This window comes from Manihot esculenta, chromosome 6 (assembly GCF_001659605.2).
Source record: "Manihot esculenta cultivar AM560-2 chromosome 6, M.esculenta_v8, whole genome shotgun sequence".
Taxonomy (NCBI): Eukaryota; Viridiplantae; Streptophyta; class Magnoliopsida; order Malpighiales; family Euphorbiaceae; genus Manihot; species Manihot esculenta.
This window is the reverse complement of record NC_035166.2, coordinates 21273400-21293617: the sequence shown is the minus strand read 5'-3', so window position 1 is coordinate 21293617 and position 20218 is coordinate 21273400. Positions and strand designations below refer to the sequence as shown.

General features: G+C 34.0%; 3 protein-coding genes across 10 annotated transcripts in view; all 3 read left to right on the top strand.

Annotated features, from left to right (window-relative positions):
- Positions 1 to 993: 993 nt before the first annotated feature.
- On the top strand, positions 994 to 3115 carry LOC110617498. 3 transcript variants are annotated; one of them, XM_021760324.2, is made up of 2 exons: positions 994 to 1832; positions 1956 to 3115. In XM_021760324.2, the coding sequence occupies exons 1-2, from the start codon at positions 1596 to 1598 to the stop codon at positions 2769 to 2771; spliced, it is 1053 nt and encodes a 350-aa protein (XP_021616016.1). In that variant the 5' UTR covers positions 994 to 1595; the 3' UTR covers positions 2772 to 3115. The 3 variants fall into 3 exon arrangements, with proteins under 3 accessions (XP_021616016.1, XP_021616015.1, XP_021616013.1); XM_021760323.2 differs by having other exon boundaries at positions 1911 to 3115; XM_021760321.2 differs by having other exon boundaries at positions 998 to 1363; positions 1555 to 3115.
- A 152-nt stretch (positions 3116 to 3267) lies between these two features.
- LOC110617499 lies at positions 3268 to 5061 on the top strand. Its single transcript, XM_021760325.2, has 2 exons — positions 3268 to 4058; positions 4130 to 5061. Exons 1-2 carry the CDS (start codon positions 3742 to 3744, stop codon positions 4983 to 4985), a joined length of 1173 nt encoding a protein of 390 aa, XP_021616017.1. The 5' UTR covers positions 3268 to 3741; the 3' UTR covers positions 4986 to 5061.
- A 755-nt stretch (positions 5062 to 5816) lies between these two features.
- The window catches only part of LOC110617455 (importin-9), a 29260-nt gene continuing 14858 nt past the window's right edge, over positions 5817 to 20218 (top strand). For 3 of the 6 annotated variants that reach the window (XM_043957289.1, XM_021760223.2, XM_043957288.1), the window contains exons 1-5: positions 5820 to 6248; positions 9141 to 9202; positions 9507 to 9599; positions 12136 to 12307; positions 13318 to 13433. In XM_043957289.1, coding sequence (XP_043813224.1) covers positions 6125 to 6248; positions 9141 to 9202; positions 9507 to 9599; positions 12136 to 12307; positions 13318 to 13433 — 567 coding nt within the window. In that variant the 5' untranslated portion in view covers positions 5820 to 6124. Of the gene's footprint in view, positions 6249 to 9140; positions 9203 to 9506; positions 9600 to 12135; positions 12308 to 13253; positions 13434 to 20218 lie in introns of those variants that run through there. The other 3 variants (XR_006350947.1, XM_021760224.2, XM_043957290.1) reach the window with 3 other exon arrangements.

Sequence of the window (20218 nt, the reverse complement as noted above, 5' to 3'; positions counted from 1 at the left end):
TATATTTTAAAAATTAATTTTAAATAATAAAATTATTAACTACTTAAATAATTAAATTAATTAATTTATAAATAATTTAAAAATTTAAGGAAATTATGAAAAATTCTATTATTCTCCCTCTTCCCATTTTTATATATACTACAGAAGTATAGATATAGATATTTATATATATTGAATAATTAACAGTGAAAATTATGAGAATTTTTTTAAAAAATAAAATTTATATGTGTGATCGTAAGCATTAAATTTAAATTAAAATTATAATATTTTTATAAAATTATTCGATAATATATAAATTTATATATATCCATCCATAATTAATATAAAATTTTGAAAAATCGACCTATAAGAGAATTGAAAGTTGAACATGTATATTAATTTCTTTTATCAATTTATTATTTTTTTATTAAAAAATAATATTTATATATACGGACCACAAGTATATTTAGCTTTAACTTTTTTATTTTTTTTATAAAATAAAATTATGAATGGTTACTTTTAAAAAAATGTACCATTTAATGTAATTAAAAAGTGAGACCTAACAATTGGGATTTTGGAAGCAAATTCATGTCGTTTTGTAAAGAAAAGTCAATACTCAAAGTGGAAAATCTTCGAAAAAGTTTGACAAATTAGATACCAATCCATCAATTGATGGATGCTTTTAGCACTGCAAATAAATTTTTACGGCTCCACTTATCTAATACAAATGATTCATATACCAAAAATATTTTATTTTTTTATTTAATTAGAAAAAGAGCGTAAATAAAATTTATATATAAAAAATTTAATAGCATTAATAATATTATCTTTCTTTGAAAAGAGGAACTGAATTTTATTAACAAATTTTTTAACTATTTTTTCAGAATGTCTCAAATGATAAGAGGGTAAGAAAAAAATTAAGCTTATATTTCAATCATAAGTTCATAACAGCTTTTTAATAGACAAAATCAACAATCGAATATTACCTGAAAGCTCAATATTATCTCGAATGTAAGACACCGCAATTGAATTATCGCACTCCACTGTCACTGTTCTAGTTTTCTTGCTTTGCTGCTTCTTGAAATTTAGTTAACCCTTCTTCTGTTTAATTTGATCTTAACTTCCATTAAAGAAAAAAAAAAAAAAAATTCAAATGAATCATGGTGTATAATTTTCTCCTGCTGCTTTACTCAATTTGTTGTTGCGTTTACTTCCCTACACAATTATACCTTGCACTTGCAAAACAACTAGTGCTTTGCTTCATCACTCTTTCTCTTCTTTTCTTTCTTTTTTCCTACACTTGGCTTGATCTTCTCTGCCAACAAAAGCGTAAAGCTAACGCTTCTTTCTATTACTGCCTCTGTCTGTCTATCACTGCAAAAAAGTGTGTCATTGTACCTTCGTTTACTTCGTCTCTCGTCTCTTTCTCTACTTCTTTAAGTTGAACTCTACTTCCCCACGTTCCCGCTTTTCTTTTCTTTCCATTTTTGCTCACCGGAGAAGGCCACAGTTTTTTCTTTCTATGCTCATTGCTCAGTTATTTAATCAGATCGTTTTGCATCTTGTTTCTTTCAGATTCTGGTATTGGAATTGTTGTGTTGGAGTTTTGGGAAGCTATGAAAGAGAGAGGCAAAGCTGTGGAGATGTACGACAATGACATGTTCCAAGATTACAGCATCTCATCATCTGATCTTCCATGCAAGAAACACCCGTCATCTTCTTCAGTTGGTATTTGTGCTTATTGTCTCAAAGATCGTTTAGTCAAGCTGGTCTGTTCAGATTGTGGAGAGCAAAGACTTTCTTCTTGCTCTTGCTCTGAGATCTCTTCCAATCGCAATTCTTGCACTGTTGAGGTAGGTAGTGTTGGTCGCATTTCATTCTTGATAGAAAACGATAAAAAAAGTGAAGTTTTTTCCCATTCTAATTCTAAGCCCAAAAATAATGGAGAGAAAGCTGATGAAGTGTTCTTGCTGAAGAGAAGCAGTAGTAGCTGTGTTGAGATCAAGAGGAAAGGTGGGTTTTGGAGGATTGGCAAGCTGTTTGGAAAGAAAAAGGAAAAGGGTACTTGTGAGAGAAGCAGCGTTGGTGGTTTCGAAGAAAAAAGTGATCTCTGGGTTGTTGATTACATGGGCGTTTCCAGGTCCAGGTCTCTATGCAGTTTCAGAGGCGGTGGCTTTTTTGGTTCTGAAGATGGAACCTTTTCTGGTGCCAGAAGTTCTATTTCTGCCGCTAGGAGTTCCATTTCAGCCGCAAGGAACTCCGGTGTCAATGGTGGTCTGCTCTTTGATCCTGATAGAAAAAGTGGCTTCAGTGAAGCAGAGCCAAGAAGAAGTGGCTTCGACGGTGAAAAGAAAGACGCCAATATTGTTTCAGATCCCGAAAAGGTCGATCCTGGTTTTAATGGAGCAAACACTAGACGTGTGTTTTCACTTAAAGAAGGCAACTTTACAACCATGGATGATTCAGGATTCATTGACCTCAAGTTTGATTTCTCTTCAGAGTCCAAAGCAGATTTACCCAGTGCGAGGATTGGCGGTGCTTGGTCAGATTCAAATTCTGCTTTTGGTAGCATGAGGAGCAGTGATTTTCTGACACATGATCAATGTGCAGGCCCTTTTGGGAGTCTTGTGGGAGATGGGGTGTTCACAAATGGAGGTTCATGTAGGATCACAGTAAGTGACAGAGGAATCAAAAGGAGCAGGAAAAGTTTCAAGAGTTGGAGATGGATTTTCAGGCACAATCTTAATGCAAGGAAGAAAGATGAGGAACTTGTGGTCAACTCCTTAGCTTAGACTTGATTATTCTGTGTTTTTTTTTTTTAATTTGGGTATTTTTATGTGTATTACTTTGGTCACAAAGTCTCTGTTATCTGTAGTTATTTTGATTTAAGTTAAAACAAAAGAAAAGTAGCTAACAGGCATGAGTTGATTGCTTGACTTTCACTTCAAGAATCAAGATTAGGGCAACAAAAAAGGCAAGAAATTAGGGGTCAGCTAGCCCTATTCAGTCACAATTGAACAAGTGAACTGATGAAAGTGCTCTCTTCTTCTTTGATTTCCAACTTGATTATACCTCGGATGTACTTTAAACTGTAGGGATTAGTTGTTGAGTATATCTCGGATCCTCTTTGATTTTCAAGGCAAGTGGCACTGCGCTTTCATATTGATCAGGTTTTGAGAAATTAAAGATCAGATGGATATTTCAAGTTATTAAGAGATGACACCCAGCAATGGCTAGAAATTTTGTGGCTTATAAAATGAAAATAATGCTGTGACCCTGGATGTTGCTGTGGAAGCAGAATCAGTTGCAGTTGTTCGAAAAAGGAGTATTGATAAAAGGAGACATGACCATTGGCTTCGGTTCATTGAAGGATTGAACCTGAATCGGTCCGTATAAACTCCCAAGATTCCACTTTAAGCCCAATTCCAGTTCAAGTTCTGATTCAATCCACTTTGGCCAGATTTTAATAAAATCCAACGTTGAAATGGTTTTGGTCTGAAGTCAAATCAGCTGCTTCCTATTTGATTTGGTTTTGATTCAAAATCGATTTTAGAATAGATCAATGTCAAAAGGTTTCTGTCTGGGTACGCAAAGATCAAACCGATAATAATAGACCTCTTTGACTTTTAATCCTCGAAGAACCCCGTCCAACTTGTTCATCTCATCATTTGACTTTTCGTATCTTATCTTCTTTTATATCCATACATACATATTGAGATCAATACATGGCTAAAACAGGATACAACCATAGCAGAAAGAAAAATGTATGTGACAAGGCCTCTTTCTATGTACAAAAGAGATCCTTCAGCTCTTTCACTACCACCTCCTGAAGGCCCAAATTCTGGTATACTGGTCATCCAAGATGAAGAAGCTGAGCCTACCTGTTTTTTTGGATTGCTCAAGAGCCATCAACTCAAGAATCTGCCTTTCCCTCAAAACAAGAATCTTCAAGTTCGCTATGAATCTGGTGGACAGAACAACCATGTTTCAGTTAACCGTGTTCTTTTTATTCCTGTTCTTAATCTCCCACTTTCTTCCAATCGGTACTACGTGATAGAGCGAAAGGGATCGGATAAAGGGTATGCTTATATTCACTAATATGAACTCGTTGTCAGTCCAAAGTTGACAATCTATACATGTTTTAATTCAGGAAAGCGTATTCAAGCTCAAATGATGAGGACAACATGGAGATGTGCTGCTTTGGTTGCTGTATTCCTGACATGGAGCCACAGGCTTTGGATCCCAGTGACATATATCAACAATTTGAGGTCCACAAAAGAGATTGGGGAGGCTATGTTGCCAAGTCTGTAGCTGCAGATGGCAACCCTCCAGGATTCTTAAGGAGAAAAGGATGGCGAGTGTCAACCTCAACCCCGCATGATTTCACATTGAATGAAGCACCAGGGATTGACAGAAACCTCCGTGCTCGCCTACCGGATTTCAATTTCCCATTATCAGAAAAAACTTCTGCACCTTTGGTAGTAGGAAAATGGTATATTCCGTTCATGTTCATCAAAGAATTAGGAAAGCTGAAAGATCAGATGAGCTGTTCAAGGTATTATAAGATGACACTGGAGCAAAGATGGGAACGAATTTTTGAGTGTGATAATGTTGAAGGCAAAAGCTCTGTGGCTGTGGATGTTGTTGGCGAGAAAGAAGTGGTTGCAGTTGCTGGAAGGGAAGCTGCGGTGGATGAAAATCACGTGGGAGATGGTGGGGTGGTGTGGCTTAGGAGCAGTGATGATGAGGGCAGAGAAGTGAGTGTGGGATTGAGTTTGGGAGTTGTTGAGAGAATGAAGTGGGAGGAAGAAAGAGGGGGATGGGATGGTGAGGGAGAGAGGAGAGTGAGGGTGAAAAGAGTGGAGGAATTTGGAGGGATTGGTGGGTGGAAAAAATTTGGATGTTACGTGATGGTTGAGAGATTTGTACTGAAGAGAATGAATGGAAGCTTGGTGCTCATTTGGGACTTCATGCACAGTCACCAAATTAGGAGCAAATGGGAATGAGAACTTTCTTTTTTTTTTTTTCTTTTTATGTCCATAAATGTTTTTATTTTATTTATTAATTCACTCCTTCTATGTTGATTTCTTTAATAGAATAATAAAATCAAAATGTTACTAAAAATATTTATTATTTTGGACTAAATCCGTGATTGTTTAAATTTTTTAGGCCCAAATGCATATTTTGAATCCCAAAAACATATAAATCAAATCCAACCCAGAAACTCTCATGTAACCAGCCTATCCAAACGTGGCTAGGCTTAACCCACCAGAGCTTTGGGCAAAAGAGTGGCCTCCTCAGTAGGATTTAAGCAACCTCCAGACGAAACTCCACAAAGCAAATCCAGAAGAAGATTGTTCCCTTACCAAAGAAAGATGATTTTCTGGAGTCTGGAAGGCTGATGAAACTAAACTTTACATGGTCAATTCTCAAAATTAAAAAGAATTTACAGTAGCTGCATGCCTGCATTCATTAGTTTATTACCGAATGTAAACGCAAATTTCTCATTATCATTGAAAATATATATAGTGTAACATAAATTTAGCTACTTCCAAGTGTAATGTAGATAAAATTACTACCTCAATTTTCATTTTTTATTAAAAAATAATTATTAAAAATAATTATTAATTTTTTTTAATAAAAATTAAAAATTGAGATAATCGAATATAAATTTTTTTAAATTTACTAAAATATATTTATTAACGAATTAAGAATCTGAGTGCAAATTACTTTAAATTAAAAGTGAATATTGTTATTATTTTGTATCCATCGAGTTTTTTTGGGAAATCCATCGAGTAGACTAGTGACATTTTCAGATGGTTAATTAAAAAAAAAAAATTAATTGGTACCGGACTCCCTGTCAGGCTGCACCTGTGGCTGTGGGGTTTTAGGACAATTGCAGCAAAGCAAAGCAAAACCCTAGAACCTGAGGCCAGAGCAGCCAACGCAAATTCATAGGAAAGCTTATTATTTTATACCACTACCTTCTCTCTCTCTCTCTCTCTCTCACTTGTATAAATGCTCATCTTACTTCCAGAACCTGTCCTCTGAGAATCTCTTTTTAGAGCGGGGAAGGAATTTCAAAAGCAATTCAAATAATCTTCTGCTTTCTAAACCCCAACAGATACCTTACTTTTGGAAATTCATGGCAAACATTGTTGATCAAGATCAGCAATGGCTTCTCAACTGCTTGACTGCCACTCTTGACCCCAACCAGGAAGTCCGTTCTTTCGCTGAAGCTTCTCTTAATGAGGCCTCTCTTCAACCAGGTTCCTTCATCCTCTCTTTCTCTTAAATCATCCTTTTTTCTTTTTTTCCCTTTTTTTGGGCTTTGATTCAAAAGATGCATGCTATTGTATTTTGAGGTGATGCTTTTATTTGTGGGTTTCCTTAAAATTGAGTCCATGGTCACATAGTGTGCAAAGTTAGCGACTTTAGCTTGAAATGAACTTGGATTTGGAGGCGTCTTACTTGGGAGTTCTTTGTATTGAAGTTTATAATGCTGGTCGAATTGGCCGCTGTTCAACATTGGCTCACTTCAAAGTGGTCTTCTTTATATCTCCATTTGTGATCAGGAAAAATGGAATAGTTCAATCCGCAGAAACAACATTACCAATAGGCATCACAGATTCGATGCTATGTGCTATAGGTTGTAAAATATAACATGTTAAGTATGTTGGTAAGGTGAAAAATGAAAAAGATAATGAAGGATTAGGAGGCTGGTGGCATTGAACCAAGGGATATTGGAAAAGCCAGAGAGGTAGGAGAACTGAACCTACATTTTTAATGTGGTTTATAGTTGGAACACTAGAAGAGTTTGTACTCAGACATGAAAAAACGTAGATATGATATAAAGTGGAGCCTCTTATGAGAACTTTGTTCCTAATGGTTTCTTGGAATGCTTTACTCCCTAATTCTTCTACTTAGAAGATCGTTTGGCATTTCAAAATTTTTATGTGGTTATTTTTATTGTGAGAATTACTATTAGGTCCCTCAGTTTTTAAGAAATTACTAGTTCATTCCTATTTCAAAATCTCTCAATTAAAACGTCCTTATATTTTGAAGAATCAAATACTTTATTCTTTCTGTCAAGAAACATTAGTCAACTTGTTTCAGCATTAGTCAGAGGGACTAAATAGTGTGGATATTTAAAATTACCAGGACTAAATAATATGTATAATTAAAATTATGAGGACTCAAACAGTATAAAAATTCAAGGTGGTTAACAGTTTTTTTGACAGAATGACTAAATAGTTTGAAATATATAAAATACAAGGATGTTAATTGTCTAATCTTGAAATAGGGACGAATTAATAAATTTTTTAAAAACTCAGGGATCTAATTGTAATTTTCTCTATTTAATTTTATGCATTTGCTTTAGGCTTTTCTTTTATGTACATTTGTTGTTTGCTGTTATCTTTCCACCCTAGACATAAAGAGAGAAGAAGATGAAGATGGTTCTATCAAGTAGGAAGGACAGATTTCTCATTTGGTTGGATTTGGTGCAACATAGACCTATTAGTGCTTAAGGAGTATTTTTTTCTTTCTTTTAATCTGAATCTATAAGAGGACATGATTAAGTGTGATATGAAGTCTGTTAGAGAAGGCAGAATGGAAGGAAAAGATTGGACTAAAATACCTTGGAAAGACGTGACAGCCTATTATTCATATAATCAAAGTTATGACATGGATGGATTAATGGATAGAAGTTCTAAGTACCTTGGCTGATTAATTATATATATTTTTTCATAAGACATAGATATATTACTAATTTCCATTCGCAAAAAGATACTGCACGATCTCTGTCTCAAGCCCACTCGTAATTGCATTTCATTGTAAGATATCTCTGCCTCAACTCCTAGTGGTTGAGGGAACTACATCTTTCTTTGAAATGTGACTTTAGCACAAAAGAAGCATGTCCCAGCTTTCATTTTTAGATCCTGTTTCAATATATATATCAATTGGTATTTTATCCTTCCCCCTCCACCTTTGGATCAAAATTAAGATTGAATTTCAAGTTGCTGGATTTAATGCTTTCTTGTGTGGGAAGTACTCAAGTAGTAGTAGCATTGATTAGGTTTAGAATTTGAAATAAAGCTGATTAAAGCGAGAAAACAATTTCTGAGCTACTATGGCAGAAGGGAGAAAGAAGAGTGGAACAGAGGAAATTGGGCTCATGGGCCTTACGAGATTAAAATATCTGAAATTGCATTTCCAGAAACCTAAGAAACTAGCTAGCTACAAGTGTATCTTCATAAAGATTTAATAACTATTCTTGCTTCATACATATTCTAAAGATTTAATAACTAATCTTACTTCTTACTAGGAAGAGGGTCTCTACATAGGAAGGTTTTAACCCAGTAATAAATAGGAAGCCAACTACTTTTGAAATTTGCTGTCTTGATACTAACATGCAGTTATCTTGATATGAAGAGGAAGAAAAAGAATTAGAGAGAGAAGGAGATGGAATATAAAGAAAGATTTAGAAAGAGAGTAGGAAGAGAGAATTTAGAGAGAGAAGATGGAAGCATACTTTTATACACAATTCCCTCTAATTCTCTAACTGCCTACTGACTTGCTCAACAACTAACATATTCATGATGAAAGCAAAAATTTCTTAATAGGAGTAAAAACCCTGAACTTTCTAAGTGGACAAATTTGCAACAAATTCTGAAGTTTCTTTTTGCTTGGAAGGAAATTCACCATTTATAATCTTTAAAACTGGTAAAACCCTGTGGTCAGTGGATGCTTTATTTAAAACAGGGACTAAATCAATCATCATTTTATGTGAAATTATAAATTACATATGGTCAGCTTAAATTATACATCCACAGGCACCTAATAGGTCGTTGCTTTTTAAGTGGTGGAAGAGTTTCGGACTTGAAGGGCACTTAATTTTGTATGGGAATGATAATTTTTTTTTCAGTTATCCCACTCACTATTTTTAGACTGTAAGCAATGTAGTTTTCAGTTTCACAGTTACAATCTACTGCTCATCGCTTTTTTATAGATAAACATGTTGTAATAGGCTTAATTGATTTTGTCATGTAAATGGTTCATGTTGTGTCTTTATTATGCTTTTGTACATCATATCACTCCCTGTTCTCTTTAGTTAAAATTTCCGCCTTTCTGTAATTTACAATTACTTATTTTTCCTGAAGGTTTTGGAGGTGCACTATCCAAGGTTGCTGCAAACAGGGAGCTTTCTTTGGGATTGCGACAGATATCCTTTTTCACTACTGTTCTATGTTATATTATGCTGCTTTGTTTTTTATGATAATCTCCTCTTCTTTTCTCCCTCTTATTCTTCATATAATCGCCTTCCAGAAATATATGGTGATGTGCCTATTATCTTATTTGATGAGAAGGACAATATTTTCTTTGGTGGCATATTGCTGTCTTCTCTCTCACTCTCTCTCTCTCTGATTTAATAGTTGTACAAATTGCATGTTTTCCACTAGTAAATAATTCCTGTACGTGGCACAAGTGAGGAACTTCTGTCTCTTGTGAGACTTAACATAGTATACTTAGCAGCTGTTCTTCTAAAGCAATTCATTAAGAAACACTGGCAAGAAGGTGAAGACACTTTTGAACATCCTGTTGTGTCAATGGAAGAAAAGGTACCTGTGATCTTTTTTTCCCTCCTCCTTTTCCTCTTTAGAAAAGTGCATATAAGACATTTTCTTCAGCCCTATCCTTTAATACAAACATGCTGCCTCCTATGAAAAAGAAGCTGCAAACATGCAGACTTAATCTTCTATCTACTCTTAAACAACTTGTGAGGTCAAAATTCTGCCTTCAATTGCACCCCTTAAATTATATCACCTGCAGTTATTTGATATACTGTATCAGTTTTGGTGTCATGTTGTTGTGCCAAGCTAACATGAATTCTTTTTGGAAGTCCATAAATGTTTTAAATCAATATTAAAACAATATGTTAACTTAAATTATTCCACAAATATAGATAAGAAATATCTATTAGATTAATTTATAAAATTAAATACTTGAATAAAATCCAAATAAAAATTATTGATAAATATGTAGCAAAGCTTAAGATTAGCTCAATGTAGGCTTGGCCTAAAATATACTTCAGCTCTATAAATATTTATGTGAAAAAATGTTTATTAAATTTATTTGTAAAATAATAAAATTAAGTATGCTGCAATTAAGAAAATTTAATAATTTTTTGTACTTATACTTGAAATATATTAAGTCGCTTCCCATGTTATGAATAATCTATTCAATGTTTTCAACTCATATTCTTTGCAATAGGTGTTGTTTTTGTATACTCTTGATTTATTTAATCAAATATTATAATAAAGGTAAATTGTTACATGTTTACACTACACTGAGTCGGTGAAACCATGTTTCTTAAATAAAATCATAATCTTGTGCATCTAACACTTGTTGATATTTTAGACAAATATGTAAAGGGCACTGTTGTTAGAATCTTACGATTTTTGTTTCGAATCTATTTTTCAACAAATCAATTCGAATCTATAGGGTGAATTTTAAATGTATCTTTTATCTTACGATACTTGATTTGAACCTTATAATTCTTGATTTGATTCTACATACTAGCAATTTAAATCTATAGGATACATGAGTTGTGACTCAATCTGAATTAGGTGAATCAATATGAACCAATTAAATTTTCACCTGATTCAATTAATTATGTATAAAGAGTTTGTTAGATATTATATTTTCAAAATCTAAGGTCTGATTCGTTTTTGCTATAAAAAAGTGTATATAAAACCCTTTGTTAGTTATTTTTCTTCAACCAATCATTCTATTCCCTCTCCCTCTTCTTTCTTTCTTTTTCTTTTTAGTTAATTTACTTAACTAATTATAGTTGTCAAGTTATAACAATTTGTATTAATAATATTATAATCTGATATCCTTTTTTTACTATTTAATTAAATTTAAATTAGTCTCAGTGTATGTATCATGATAACTATTGTCTAAACTTCTAAAGTTCATAATTTATAATATAAAACTATATAACATAATATTTACATACATAATACGTACATACATATTATTCTATTATTAAGAATATTTCTAATTAGATAAATTATAATTCTATATTTATCGAAATATGTCATTATGATACATTTTTCACTTACTTTTAGACATATGTTATTTTAAATTGATTTTTGGATTTTCTAGTGAATCTTGCGATTCAATTCGATTTGATTCTCGATTCGTGAAATGAAGATTTCGATTCTAGACTCGAATCTAGATTGACAACTATCGTAAGGAACATCAATAAAGCCAAAATAATAACTTATTTTGCTAAGTTTTCACCCCTGAATTTCAACAATCAGGCATATTAGTGTTCAAATATTGTTATTTGGAGATATGACTTTTGGAAGGTTGAAATTGAAATCTTGTCTTTTTTCAACCTTTCGGACAATTGAAATAAAGAGTTCTATTGTTATTTTTCCCCTAGATGGCAATCTTTAAAATTTAAAAATATGGGGCCCACCTTTTTTTTTATGGCCAAAATATGGGATGCAATTCCATTTCCTGAAACCCTATTGGTGAGCGGTAGCACTTCTAATATTGTACTGAAAGTATCACTTGGGAAACCAAATCTGCAAAACACAATTTGATAGGACATTACATACGTTGTTTTGAAGTTTTTGATCAATATGAATTCTAGATTATGCTTTAACTTGTGTGATGTGATTCAACACCACCCGTGATGCCTATGGAACGGTTGGTATGATGCCTAAACCTTTTCTTTTACTGTTCACAGACCACAAATTTTCTCCTCTTGTTTAAATTCACTTCTCAATTCCATTCTTTCACAAACCCTCATTCTCCACCTAAATTCCAGCTCATCTTAGCCATCATAAAGCCTCAAATTTCAACATTAGGTCTAAGACCTGAAGGCTGTCGTGCATCAGTTACATCCCTTCTCCCTTTCCTCGAGTTTTAAGGAAAGGTGCATATTGAATTTTTTTGGAAGTTTTATGGCTTAAAGAACAAATCTGAAAACTATGTTAGTTTAGTTGAAATAACTTGTATTTAGCTTATGCTTTTTCACTTTTGCTTTGATAATCTTTTTCAGCTCATTTCCACTTCTATTTAGGCCTTACTGTTTATTATACATTGTAACCTCTCACATGTGGATCATTGTTGTGTTATCAGGAAGTTATACGAAGACTTCTTTTAGCTTCGTTGGATGATTCTCACAGGAAAATCTGCACAGCCATTAGTATGGCTATAGCATCAATTGCTACATATGAATGGCCAGAGGGTTGGCCTGACCTGTTGCCTTCTCTTCTGAAGTTGATTACTGATCAAACCAATATGAATAGAGGTAAACCTTTGGAATGTTCCTCTTCAGTTGAATCTTTTTCTTTCCTTTCATCATATTCTTTTTAACAAATCGTAAGAATTAATTTCAATACACTTACTTGAGTGGTATGAGCAGCAATATACTACGAAGAATACAAGTTCGGCACAACTAGGACGTAAAGCTTGAGCCTAGAAATGCTAAACTAAAACCTGTGAGTAGGTAGAATAGAAGAAACAATTTATAGAAAGTAGCTTGGTGGGGACTTTGCACAACTATTAGGAGAATTTCTTTGCAGTAGCCTACGACATAATTGTCTTATCTTCGTCTAAATTCTCTCCAACAAATAAAATTAAGTTTCACATCATCCAAAATATTTCTAAGAACTTCAGAACTTACACATGCTTGGTTAAGAAAGCCTGATGTTCTAAGCCCTTGTAATGTGATAGTTGTGTTCTTATTTGAATTTCATGTCAATTCGAGGGTAGGAAAAGAATTATCCTTTGAGCTCCTCTTTTTCCAACTGAATTCCTAATTCCAGGATCTTTGTATTTATCCTGCTCATATTTAAGCATTAACCTTTCCAAATTTAATGTGGGAAAGAATAGCTGAAGAAAGATATAACTTTTAGTTGCCATTGCATGATTTGGAAAATAAAAAAGAGGTTGAGGATATATATTTCTTTAACTATTCGATCTATGTTCAAGAGTTTCTAAAAGTACCAAGAGATAAACACATGTTTTTGAATTAAAGACCTGAATCATATAAGTACTAGTAAAGAGATGAACATATGTTTTTGAATGAAAGACCGGATCATGCCAATTTTACTAACCACAATAGCAACGTATGAGCTTTGTGAATCTCGACCAGTCTAAAGATCAGAATTTCAAATTCCTGCTTGTGTTTTCTTGTTATTGTGGGTGTTACCTACTTGGTTAATCTCAGCTGTGTTCGTGTTTCCTTTGATAAGGTGTTTGATGGATCCTGCTTCAATTTATTTAGATGAAATGTGATAATTGTATCAAAACTTGTAGTACATGGAGCTCTAAGGTGCTTGGCTCTTCTTTCTGGAGACTTGGATGATACAATGGTGCCGACACTAGTCCCTGTTTTGTTTCCATGCTTACACACAATTGTGTCTTCCCCTCAGGTTAGCATCTGGTTTATTATTTAGATGTTTACTGCTTCTAGGATGGTTTTTGTTTGATATTTCATTGTCTTGTTTAAGCTGGTTATTTAGTTGTAATTTGTAGGTGGGGTGACTGCTGTTTTCATTAGTTAACTCATATGTGTAAATATGGGGACCTCAGAAATATTTGTGGGGTTATCCCCTTGTATTTGCCTTTTGTATCACCGCTAGGTGACTATGGTGTAGAGCTTGGTCAGTGAATGGTTAAAGACGTTACATTTACCACACTCGAGTTAGTTATTATGGTGTATACATAGAAGCTTTGAGCCCTGGCTATGGATGTTGACACAGATGTGGCACATGTTTATCATTTGACACAACACTCTAACATGTATATACCATGATTTTAAATCGCGGTCACGTTCGCAATCACGGGTAACGGAAACAAGCCTGTAACGGTCATAACGTAACGGTAACAACCATAACGTTATGGTAACAGCCTATCGCTACACAAATTTTTTTTAAAAAAATTTGCAAAGTTCCTGAAATTGACAAATATTTAAAAGTGCAATCAAAACTAAGTTATAGAACTTAATGATAAATATAAATATATCAAATAAACACAAAATTTACAATTTTTAAACACTGTGCATAATAATTAACCTCAATTACCATCAGAATGAGCGTTTGGCGGGTTGTTGAGTAGATCCACTTTGATTTTCTAATAAAAGTTATCTAATATTTTAATTTCTAATCATTTTTATTTATGCATTCATTACAAAGTAAAAACTAAAGGGATTAAAAAAAAATCTAAAAATTATTGAAAAATAATAAAACTTAAGTTCTGAGTTTGTAATCAAAGTTATCTAACATTCTAACTTCTAATTATTTTTATTTTTGCATTAACTTCAACAATGATTCAAAAAATATCTTAACATTTGTTAAAAAGAAAAATAAAAACACAATAGATTTTGAAACCACTCTAAAATATAGAGTTCTTGATTCTTGAAGAAGTGAACACAGGAATCTGCAATCCTTATTTGTGTTGAGAGAAATCTAATGTTTTTTTAGAAGTTTTGGCAATTTAGCTTGGGAAAATGAAGTGATAAGGCTGAAAAGAGAGTTTTCAAGCCTTCAATTATTCAAACATCACATGAAGAAGGCCGTCCTAGCAAAAAGGCAACATTCTCTGCAAATTCGTGTAGAGAAAAGAAAGTAACGCCCGTTACGGCCGTTAACTCACGCCCGTAACGGCCGTTATTCTAACAAAATTTTATAGCAGTTAAATAACAACAGACTTAATGGCCACAACCTTCTCCAAAACCTATAAAGAACGACCGTTACATAGCGTAACGATCGTTATTTAAAACCGTGGTATATACTTAAAAAATTGGGATACGACACATTATATATATCTTAAAATTTAAATGATGGGATTAAAGTGAAAGGCATTTATATATCACATAAACATGGTTTTAGTTCATTTTTAACGATATTCATCACATACTTACAGATTGAAAATTTGGCCATCATATTTGTCAATCAAATAGAATTTAGGAACCATATCCTTTAAAAAGGTTCACAATGATCTGATAATCTACCATATAGTTGGCATGTACAAAAAAAATTATCTAATGTGATAAAAAATCATTTCATCCTTGCCTTGTCCAAATCCCCATGCATACGGATGTGTATTAGGCACTGGTCTATGTTAGGGGTATTAGACATAGACACTTGAGCAATTATGCTTCATGGCTTATGAACAATAACTTTGAAAATAAAAAAGACATAATGTTGCCCAAAGTAAACAATCATGTCAAATATCCTTATTTCTATGACTCAGTAGTTTAGCAATGTACAACTCAAGGAGAAAAGAAGGAAAAGAAGGATTTGACAAAAATTCTTGGAGGACTCTGGCTAGGTGAATTGGTTGGCTATCAACAACATGCTAAGGAGATTCATGCAATTTGAGAAGCCCCAATTAACTTTCTATTTTCCTTCACACAAATTTGTTAGAGATTTTGTTTTGATTTGATAGTTTGGACTTGGAGTGAACGAATCTAGTGCATTTTGAATGCTTGATGCATAGTTTTTGTTATCATCTTTTTAAGGTTTTTTGGTCTTTTGCAAATAAACTAACACTGTAATTTGAAGAATTTTGGGAGGAATTTTTAATTCTATTCCAATTAAATTGATCTTTATAAGGTTTGAGTATTTATACATAAAGAATCAACATAAATTAGGAATATTTACGATAAGAATAAAATCCCTATAATCAAGCCTGATTAGGATCCCAAATATCTGAATCCTCCTAATTAGGAACCTTTTATATTGGTTAACAACCTAAATTAGGAATATTTACAATAAGAATAAAATCCCTATAATCAAGCTTAATTAAGATCTCAAAGATTTGCAACCTTTTAATTAGGAACCTTTTATGTTAGTCAACACTCCTCTCAAGTTGGTGCATAGATATTGCACATGCCTAACTTACAAACCAAGGTGTGGTAGGTCTTGTTGCTGAGCTTTTTGGTAAACACATCAACTAGCAGTTCATCGGAAGTCACATGATCTAATCTCAAAACATCATTTATTAACTTCTTTTCAATGAAGTGTCGATTAATTTCTATGTGTTTCATTCGGTCACGTTAAATCGGATTGTGAGCTATACTGGTGGCATTTTTATTGTCACAGTATAAAAGGAGTTTGTCCCTCTCCAACAGTTTCAATTCCTCCAACAATCTCTGCAACCGTAGGAGTTCACAAACACTTTGTGCCATCACTCTATATTTCGTCTCAGTATTTGATTAAGCAACAACACTTTGCCTTTTACTTGACAAGGTTATCTCCTACAAGTGTGCAGTAACCATTAGTCAACCTCCTATCATCAAGGGATTCAGCTCAATCGGCATCTGTGAATGTGTGTATGTGGAGATGATCTTGTTTAGAGAATAGGAGACATTTTCTAGGAGCAAACTTCAAGTAGTACAAAATGCGAAAAACAACTTGCATGTGAGACTCACGAGGATCATGCCATAAACTGACTGACTAAACCGACTGCATATGTATGTTTGGTCGGATATGCGAAAGATAAATTAGTCTGCCTATCAACCTCTAATATCTGCCAATATCCACTAATTCACCAATCCTTACTTATAGCTTGTGATTGCTCTTAATGGGAATTTCTGCTGGTTTTGTAGCCTAATATACCATTTTCTTTCAAAAGATTTAGAGTGTATTTTCTCGGAAAAAAATAAAGATTCTCTTAATCTGACAACCTCAATTCTCAAGAAATATTAAAGTTCTCTTAGATTTTTAATTTTCAATTCCTGAGCTAAAAGCTTTTTCAGTCGAGTCATCTCTTCAGTGTCATCCCCTGTCATTACTATGTCATCAGTATAGACTATAGACTATGAGAAGAGTAATTTTACCCTTGTGATGTCTGATAAATAGAGTATGGTCAGCATTGTACTGTTGATAGCCAAAGGAAATCATGCTAAATTGATCAAACCAAACTTAACCCATACAAAGTCTTCTTTAGCTTGCACACTTTTTTTTGTGTTTTTTCATCGGCAAATTCAGGAGGGATTTTCATATACACTTCCTCCTCCAAGTCTCCGTGGAGGAATATATTTTTCACATCAAATTACTGTAGGTACCAGTCAAGATTGGCAGCGCAAGATAGTAATACTCTGCTTTGAGTTCATTTTGGCAATAGGGGCAAATATCTTATGGTAATTTACTCCATACTTTTGAGTGTATCCCTCAGCAACTAGTCTGGCCCTGAATCTTTCAATTGATCCATCTGCTTTGTATTTCACAGTGAACACCCATTTACAACAACTGTTTTTTTTTTTTCAGGTGGAAGAGACATCAACTCTCAAGTCTCATTTTTAGCCAAGACTTTCATTTCTTCAATCATTGCTCCCTTCCAATTAGAATTTTTAATAGTTTCTTTTCAATCCTGTGGGATAGACATAACAGAAGTAAATAAAGTAAAGACTATATAGGATGGAGATAAAGAATCATAAGAGAGAAAATTAGAAATAGGGTGTTTTGTACAAGACCTAACTCTTTGTCTTTGAGCAATTGATTTATCTAGATCATCAATGGGTTCAAGGTCTAGGGATGACTCACCAGACGGAGAAAAGAAAGATTCATGACACTGAATAAGCTGCACAATGGCTTTTTCTGCTTCTGTTGTGTCTTTTCTTGAGTATCTCCTTAAATCTGATTTGTCCAAATGCTCAATTATTTTTTCCTGATCACCATTAGTCTCCTTCTATATAGTAGTCTCCTCTAGAGTAAAATACTCTAGAGTTATAGGATTAGGAATCATCTTTTCTTTTTCATTGTTCTCCCTCTAAAGAGGTGATGGGGTAGTACTGAAATAAGGTTCAGTCTCACTAAACGTAACATTCATACTAACAAAATATTTTCTTGATGAAGGGCGATAACACTTGTTCTGTATGGAAGAGTACCAACAAACACATGTTTAAGAGCCATCGGATCTAGCTTCTCACTTGTCCTAGTATGAACAAAACACGTGCACCCAAACATCTTTGGTGGAACAGTATAAACATTTTTCCCTTGTAGCACTTCTAAAGGGTTTTTAAAGGTAAGGAGCTTTGAGAGACATTCTATTAATGAGATTAATTGCGGCTAAGACTACATTTCCCTAATAGGTTTTTAGAAGGTTCATAGTGAAGATGAGAGATCGGGCTACTTTCAACATGTGCTTATTTTTTCTTTCAACAATACATTTCACACACTGGTGTAAGGACAACTAATTTGATATAATATCCCATTAGACTCCAGATAAGTAAAACGTCCATCCATGTATTCTATGCCATTATTAGTTTTCAAAATTTTTATCTTAGCATCAAATTGAATATAAACCATCTTGTGAAAAGATTGAAAGCAAGAAAACACATCACTCTTTGCCTTTATCAAATAAACCCAAGTCATACAAGTGCAGCAATCAATAAAAGTAATAAATTAACGATTATCAGATAATGAGATTATTTGAGTAGGTCCCCAAACGTCAGAATGGATGGTCACAAAAGGGATCACACTGTTATTGTTGCTTGATACTTGATGGATAAGAGGTTCTTGTATATGTAGTGTATTCACAAGCATCACATATTAAAGAATCACACTGAGTCTTGAAAAATGTTGACTTATTTACTAATCCTAGCTGATTCTAGAGATTTGATTTGATCTGATTAGGATCCTTAATTATCTCTGTAATTATTATTTGATTATTTGCTTCCTGTTTAGATATGATTCTCTGTGTATAAATAGTCATGTAGATCAATTGCAAAGATTAAGAGTGAAATACAAGAATACTCAAAATTTTCCCCAAAATTCTTCATGGTATCAGAGCCTTTTCCTGATTTTTTGGGTCCAAATTCAATTTTTCCTCTTTAGGGTTTTCAAACCCTAGATCTACCTTTTTGGTACTAACCCATTTAGGAGCCTCTCAATCTCTCACCGCCGACACCAGGAGAACCGCCGGACTGCCGCCGGCCGATCGACCAGCTCCGACGCCGGAAAAGCCTGCGCGTGAGGCTCACGCGCCACCCCTTCCCGGCGCGTGACCCGTTGCTTCCCGGTGCGTGACCCATTATCTGTCACTGCTTTGCTGCTCCGATCACTCCAGCGACGATTCCGATCATCTTTTCGGCCTTCCCGTGCTGCTACCCGGTCTTTTTGGTGAATCAATTGGGCTCTCTTGTGTGTACAACCTTGGATACCTTCTATTCTGTCACAGTTTATAAACCTTTACCATGGCAGAAGGTAAAAGGGTGTCAATGACAGAAGGAAAAAGGGTGTCAATAGCAGAAGGTAAAAGAGTCTCGATTCCTAACTCTGATTCCTCATTCTTTAGTGCCACATCTGACTTTGTAAAGTCAGGTAATGCTTCATCTCTTCATAATATTCCATGGATTATCGATTCTGGTGCGAATAGACACATGACAGGTTCTTCTAAAGGCTTTCTCAATTATTTTCCTTCCCTAACCAAAGATAGTGTCAAAATTGCTGATGGCTCTCTTACTCCCATATCTGGAACAGGTTCTGTTATTTGCACATCCAATATTAAATTATCATCTGTCCTCCATGTTTCCCACTTTCCTGTCAACCTTTTATCTGTTAGTGCTATCACCAATGCCCTTAATTGTAAAATTGAATTCTTTCCTGATCATTGTGTTATTCAGGATCTTCACACAGGAAAGAGGATTGGCAATGGTAGACTGCACGATAGCTTATATATGTTGGAGGGTGATCCAAGTTCTTCGATATCTCAAGCCTGTTTTGGAGAAAATAAGGATGTCAATCAGGAAATAATACAATGGCACAGACGGTTAGGACATCCATCATTCTTTGCCTTAGAAAAACTTTATCCTAATTTGTTTGCTAGAACTCAGTTTGATTCTCTATTTTGTGATGCTTGTGAGTATGTTAAACACACTAGAACATCCTATCCTTTGAGTCATAATAAAAGTCAAATTCCTTTTGCGACTATTCATTCTGATGTTTGGGGGCCTACTCAAACTGTCTCCTTGTCTGGTAATCGATGGTTTGTCACCTTTATTGATTGTTGTACTCGAATGACTTGGGTCTATTTGATTAAAGCTAAAAGTGATGTCTTTTATTGTTTTCAATCCTTTCATAAGATGGTTTGTACTCAATTTGATACTAAGGTGAAAATTTTGAGAACTGACAATGGAAGAGAATACATGAATAGTAGCTTTTCTGCTTATTTGGAGAGTAATGGGATAATACACCAGACTAGTTGTCCTTAT